We start from the raw sequence: 7162 nt of genomic DNA on the forward strand, positions 1-7162 counted from the left end.
TGTGTGTGTGTGTGTGTGTGTGTGTGTATAGATAGATAGATAGATAGATAGATAGATAGATAGATAGATTCACTCAATAAATGACATAGAACATATAAGAAGGAAATACTAATAAAACTTTCTTTTTTATATGCCAGAATGTTAATTTTTATTTGGAAAGAGACATACAATAAGCCAAGGGAGTAAGAGGACATCCAAAAAAGAGAATTGCATCATTGGAATCTCACCTTCTAGTTTTTAGGATGAGATAGTTACTATTTTTGAATGAACACAAAAAGAAACTTTCTTTTCAATCAGAGTGAAGTTTTGTTCATAATGATAAATAAAAGGAAAAGAATTTTTGATTTTCTAGGGGAGGCTGTTGATGGTGAGCATCTGTAGGCAAATCCGAGCACTCACTCAGCAACAAGAGGAGCCACAGCAGGCTGGACGGCAGCAGGTGGTTCTGCAACAGGTGGTCTGGCAGCAGGTGGGGCGACAGCAAGGCTGGCAGCAGCTGGACACACAACAACTGGGGCGGCAGCAAGGTTGGCAGCAGCTAGAAATACAGCAGCTGGGGCGGCAGCAAGGCTGGCAGCAACTGGACACACAGCAGCTGGGGCGGCAGCAAGGCTGGCAGCAGCAGCTGGGGCGGCAGCAAGGCTGGCAGCAGCTGGACACACAGCAGCTGGGGCGGCAGCAGGTGGACACAATGCAGGTGGGCCTGTAACAGTTGGTCCTGCAGCAGGTGCTCTGGCAGCAGGCTGGCCGAAGGCAGCAGGCAGGGCGGCAGCAGCAGGGAGCACAGCAGCCAGAGCCACAGCTTGGACCACAACAGGTGGAACCACAACAGGAGCTGACCATGGTGTTGGTAGGTTGATTTGTTTCCAGGTGAGTGAGTTACTTGAGTTTGAAGGAATCCCAACCCATGGGCATCTTATATACCATCTTGAGTGATGGACATCATCAGTAAAAAACTTCCTTGTTATTGTTTAGCATGACAAAAAAATAATGCTCTAAGTGAGACAATGGTATTTTTCAGGTTTTTTCATCAAAGTACATGGCAAAAGTATTTCCTTTCTTCACATAATAGCTTTTATCCAATCTGCTCATCTGAGTTTATGCATTATCCTCCTTCCTCAATTTTTAAGGTAACTGTCATGAGTCATGTGATTGTGAGACACTGAGTCTTCCATGTGCCACTTTCTCTTGTCTAGGTGTTACAGCTATATTCTACTTTTAAAACGATCTTCCTGTGGAAAAGGTCAGTTTGGGGACCATTTGAGACAAATTTGCTTCAGAAAGGTGGAATAAAGTTGCAGAAATAAAAAGAAAAGAATTACTTATGACAATGAGGAAAAGTGTGATACTAAGAATGATCTGAGATTTAGATGAAATGAGAAAATAAGAACCACTTACTCAGGATACCTCAAACTGTGTGCCAAATCCTATTTCCATAACACATTAGCTTGAAAACTTTGGAGAAACTGCCATATTTTAAAGACCTAAAATTTTCATCTTTCTTCCTTTCTGGAATTGCTTATATTGTCATGACCCTTGTGATATCAGCTTCCATCTGAGAACCTGGAGGTCAAATTCACTGGCTCCCTGGAGCAATATATTTATATGCAATGGGGCACTTAAGAGGACCTGGAATCAATTTATTGTCTTTTCACTTGTGATCTGTACATTTTTAGTTATGTCATTTCACCAAAGAGCCAATTTGGTATACTGCGTAGGGCAACAATCTTTTAAGTATGAAAACTTAGGTTCAGAGTCCATTTCAGACATTTCTACATTTTTTATTTGCTGTTCCATATACCCTTACTAATTATTATTTTTATTGCATTATGATCTGAAAAGATTGCATTTATTATTTCTACTTTTTTGCATTTGTTTGCAATGTTTTCATGCCCTAGTACATGATCAATCTTTGTGAATGTACCATGTGCTGCTGGAAAGAAGATGTATTTTTTTGTCCCTATTTATTTTTCTCCATATATCTATTAACTCTAATTTTTATAAGATTTCATTCAAATCTCTTACCTCTTTCTTATTTTTTTTGGTTTGATTTTTCTAGATCTGATGGAGGAAGGTTCAGGTCTTCCACTAGTATAGTTTTATTATCTATTTCTTCCTTAAGCTCCAAAAGTTTCTCCTTTAAAAATTTGAACACTATATCATTTGGTGCATACATGTTGAGTGCTGCTATTTCCTCATTGTCTATTCTGCCTTTTATCTGGATGTAATTAATGCCCCTATCTCTTTTAATCAAATTTATTTTTACTTTTGCTTTGTCAGATATGATGATTATGACTCTTGCCTTCTTTTTTTCAGGTGATGCCCAGTAGATTTATTTTTTTAACCCTTACCTTCCATCTGAGAATCAATACTATGTATTGGTTCCAAGGCAGAAGAGCAGTAAGGGCTAGGCAATGGGGGGTCAAATAACTTGCCCAGGGTCACATAGCTGGGAAGTATCTGAGGCCAGATTTAAAACTAGGACCTCCCATATCTCAGCCTGGCTCTCAATCCACTGAGCTACCCTGACGCCCAGTAGATTTTGCTTCAGCCTTTTACCTTTACCCTGTGTGTGTCTACCTGCCTTGTGTGTGTTTCTTTTTTTTAATATTCATTTTTTAGAAAAGTTAACATGGTTACATGATTTATGCTCTTACTTTCCCCTTCACCCCCAACCTTCCCTCCCCACCCCCCGTAGCCATTGCACATTTCCACTGATTTTAACATGTGTCATTGATCAAGACCTATTTCCAAATTGTTGATAGTTGCATTAGAGTGGTAGTTTCAAGTCTACATCCCCAATCTCGTCTGCCTCAAGCCATGTGTTCAAACAGTTGCTTTTCTTCTGTGTTTCCACTCCTGCAGTTCTTCCTCTGGATGTGGATAGCATTCTTTTCCATAAATCCCTCAGAATTGTCCTGGGTCATTGTATTGCTGCTAGTATAGAAGTCCATTACATTCTTTTTTACCACAGTGCATTGGTCTCTGTGTACAGTGTTCTTCTGGCTCTGCTCCTTTCACTCTGCATCAATTCCTGGAAGTCTTTCCAGTTCACATGGAATTCTTCCAGTTTATTATTCCTTTTAGCACAATAGTATTTCTTCACCAGCATATACCACAATTTGGTAAGCCATTCCCCAATTGAAGGGCATACACTCATTTTCCAGTTTTTTGCCACCACAAAAAGCATGGCTATAAATATTTTTGTACAAGTCTGTTTATTTATGATCTCTTTGGGGTACAACCTCAACAATGGTATGGCTGGATCAAAGGGCAGGCATTTTTTATAGCTCTTTGGGCATAGTTCCAAATTGCCAGCCAGAATGGTTGGATCAGTTCACAATTCCACCAGCAATGCATCAATGTCCCAATTTGGCCACATCCCCTCCAACATTCATTGCTCTCCCCTTCTCTCATTTTAGCCAATCTGCTAGGTGGGAGGTGATATCTCAGAGTTGTTTTGATGTGCATTTCTCTGATTATTAGAGATTTAGAACACTTTCTCATGTGCTTATTGATACTTTTGCTTTCTTTATCTGAAAATTGTCTATTCATGTCCCTTGCCCATTTATCAATTGGGGAATGGCTTGATTTTTTTATACAATTGATTTAACTCCTTGTATATTTCAGTAATTAGACCCCTGTCAGAGTTTTTTGTTATAAATATTTTTTCCCAGTTTGTTGTTTCCCTTCTGATTTTGGGTTGTATTGTTTTGGTTTGTACAAAAGCTTTTTAGCTTAATACAATCAAAACCATTTAATTTACATTTTGTAATTTTCTCTAACGCTTGCTTGGTTTTAAAATCTTTCCTTTCCCAGAGATCTGACAACTATACTATTCTGTGTTCACTTATTTATAGTTTCCCTGTTATGGGGTCCCTTCGTTCTTCTAGATTTGTTTTTATGTCTTCTTGAGGAGTCCTCTATGTGTGGTTTAGGAGAGGTTAAGCAAGCTGCTTCTACTCTGCTGCCATCTTAAACTGGAAGTGTCTTTATGTGTGTTTCTTGTAAACAACATATGGTAGGATTTTGGTTTCTAATCTGCTCTTCTATTTGCTTCCGTTTTATGGGTGAGTTCATCCCATTCACATTCAGAATTATGATTACCACCTATGTATTCCCTATCATTTTGATTTCATCTTTTAGTCCTGCCCTTTATTTTTTCACTATTTCTTTCTGTACCAGTGTTTTGTTTTTAATCAGTTCCCCTAATCCCCTCCCTTATTCTACTTCCCTTTCTCCCCCCTCCCTTCTTAGTCCCCTCTACTTGTTCTTTAAGGTCTATTGAATTCCCTTCTCTTTACTTCCCTTTTGGTACTCCCCACCCTACTCCTGCCTTGGTTTTTCTCTCTCAATTTCCCTGTAGGGTAAAATAGAATTCTATACCCCAATTGATCTAGATGCTCTTCCCTCTCCTAATTTATTCCACTGAGAGTAAGATTTAAGTATTACCTATTGCCACTCTCTTCCTCTCCTTCTAAAAACAGTATTCTTCTCCTCCCCCTCCCATGTACATCTTTTTTTTTTAAACCGTTACCTTCCGTCTTGGAGCCAATACTTTGTATTGGCTCCAAGGCAGAAGAGTAGTAAGGGTAGGCAATGGGGGTCAAGTGACTTGCCCAGGGTCACATGGCTGGGAAGTGTCTGAGGCCAGATTTGAACCTAGGATCTCCCATCTCTAGGCCTGGCTCTCAATCCACTGAGCTACCCAGTGCCCCCCCCCTGCACATTTTTATGTGGTATAATTTATCCTATTTTTCTTCTTCCTTTAAGTTTCTCTTGGTGTCATCTTCTATTCCCCTCTCCCCCTTTTTACATATCATCTTCCCCTGTACTCTACTTCTTTTCTTCATAGAAGTTATCGAGAGTCAAGGGCTTTTTATTTCTTTTGGTACTTGTGGATAGTGGTTCGTTCCTTCATGTTGTTAGCCATTGCTATGCTTGTTTTGTTTTTTTTTTCCTCTGAATTATCTTGGCTTCTCAGCCAGAAGTCTGAATGAGGTGGGCAGGCAGTTCTTGGTGTAGTGAGCTTTAAAGAGTCTTGCCCTGAGGCTATTATTCTAGTCTCCATTATGTCTACCCTGGCCAGCCTGGGTCTGCTCTGTCTCTGAGCCCCTGTTCTGAACTCTGAGCTCCATGCTCAGAACTCTGCACTCTCTGTTCCTCAGACTTGGGTCCCAGGTCTAGCTGCCAAGGCCCTGTGCTGCCCTCAGGGGTAAGACCATGGTGCCCTCAGCCAGCCCTTGAGAATTTCAAGATTGCCCCAGTCCTTGCTTTGACTCAGGTGCAATAGGTGGTATGGGGGAGGGCTGATCAGCTTATGTTTTGGCAGGTCTAATTTTTACCCTCTTAAAGCATGGAAATCCCCAGACCCTGCCTACATTCAAGGCTGCATCCCTTGGCAGAGCCCCTTCCCTGGTCTGATTTTTGTTTTTGTCCTTTTGAGATGCTTTGTTGTGATAAGTAGTAGAAAGAGTCATGAAGTTCCTTCTACTCTATGGTCATCTTAGCCTGGAAGTCCCCTACTCCTTTCTGATTAAATAAAATATTAAAATCTGTAGCCTGACTCAAAATTTTAAACATAACACCCTCCATGATATCCTGGATGCAACACTGCTTCACCATGTCTTCTGTTGGTTCTGTCATTCCAGGATTCATTTTAAGACATTTAGGAGGATTGTTTGGAGGTGGCTTAGGCAAGCTTAGAGCACTTCTTACTCCACTATCTTGGCTTCCAGAAATGGAAAATCATGAAAGCACATTTCAATTGAGTATCAAGGTGAATGGATACATTTAAATAATGGAAACTATGGAAACTGGTGAAACACCCTTGAAAATGATATTTCTGCATATGAAGTTTTATCCAATAATATGTTTCCTGTGTTTCTACTCATAGTTTTCTTTTTTCCTTTCTTTTTTTTAAACCCTTAACTTCTGTGTATTGACTTATAGGTGGAAGAATGGTAAGGGTAGGCAATGGAGGTCAAGTGACTTGCCCAGGGTCACACAGCTGGGAAGTGTCTGAGGCCAGATTTGAACCTAGGACCTCCCGTCTCTAGGCCTGGCTCTCAATCCACTGAGCTACCCAGCTTCCCCCTCATAGTTTTCTTAGTGCTCTTTTATATCCCAAAGTCCTCTCTATATACCCTTGTCACTAGAGAATATCATGTTCTTTCTTTGATCTTTAGCTATGCAATTAAGAGTTCTGACTGGATGACTTCCAATGATCCCTCCAGTTCTAAATGGAACTGGTGGTATATGGTAGTCCTTTGCTTATCAAAATTCTTACAATGAAGATTTTAATACAGAACTCAAATGAAATAGAAAAAAATCATATTTCAATAACTTAATACCATCATTGTTTAGCTTCCTGGAGAAGCATAAAGGAGAACAGAAAAAAATTGTTTGAGGCATTACATTGCCAGAAAATAGCCCCAAAGTATTTTATTTAAAGGTGATAACTCTTAAATGAAAGACTCCTTTGACTTTAGTAAACAGTGCTTTGAACTTATATCCTAGAACATATACTAAAGAAAGGTTAAAGGAACTCTCAAATATATATACTTATATTTAATCAATCCAACTGAAAAATCACACTTCCACCCCAATAGGTCATTTTACTTAAGCATAAAGTGGGGTAGTAAGGGTTGGAATCTAGGAAAGATTATTTTATTGGTATTGTATCTGAAGTAATCTTTTGCAGTTTAGTTTACTAATGACCTCTTAGAACTTGAGTTCAGTATTTTACCATTCCAAGAACAGAGACGACCCTACAAACTACAATGTGTTGGTGAAGGATCATGGTTTTAATCACTGCCCACAAGGACTTTTTTCCCCAACCATATGTTGCTGTGTTTGCATACCACATGGGATGATCAGCCTGTGTATCTTGTGATTCCAAGTGAACTTGGAAAGCAAGAAACTTTCAGAAATTAGGGTTTGAGTAATTTAGTGAATTGCCTGCATACACACCTAATGGGCACAGGGTGGAGAGGGAAGAACAGGTAATAAAGTGTGAGAATAAGTTCATTCTTATTCATCTAGAGTAGAGAGAAGGGAAAACAATGCTTCACAATTTCTGGAGCTAGCCAAATAAAGAGTATCCTGTAATTTGTAAGTAAGTTTTGTGAATCTTGATGGTAAAAGAAATCTAACCGTTTCT

The 7162-nt window shown here is 39.6% G+C and overlaps 1 protein-coding gene across 1 annotated transcript; it reads right to left on the minus strand.

The window, feature by feature from the left end:
- Nucleotides 1-399: 399 nt before the first annotated feature.
- On the minus strand, nucleotides 400-843 carry LOC123244177 (keratin-associated protein 4-9-like). Its single transcript, XM_044672499.1, has one exon. The coding sequence runs from the start codon at nucleotides 841-843 to the stop codon at nucleotides 400-402; it is 444 nt and encodes a 147-aa protein (XP_044528434.1).
- Between the last annotated feature and the right edge of the window lie 6319 nt (nucleotides 844-7162).

The sequence above is a fragment of the Gracilinanus agilis genome, chromosome 4 (genome assembly GCF_016433145.1).
Source record: "Gracilinanus agilis isolate LMUSP501 chromosome 4, AgileGrace, whole genome shotgun sequence".
NCBI lineage: Eukaryota > Metazoa > Chordata > Mammalia > Didelphimorphia > Didelphidae > Gracilinanus > Gracilinanus agilis.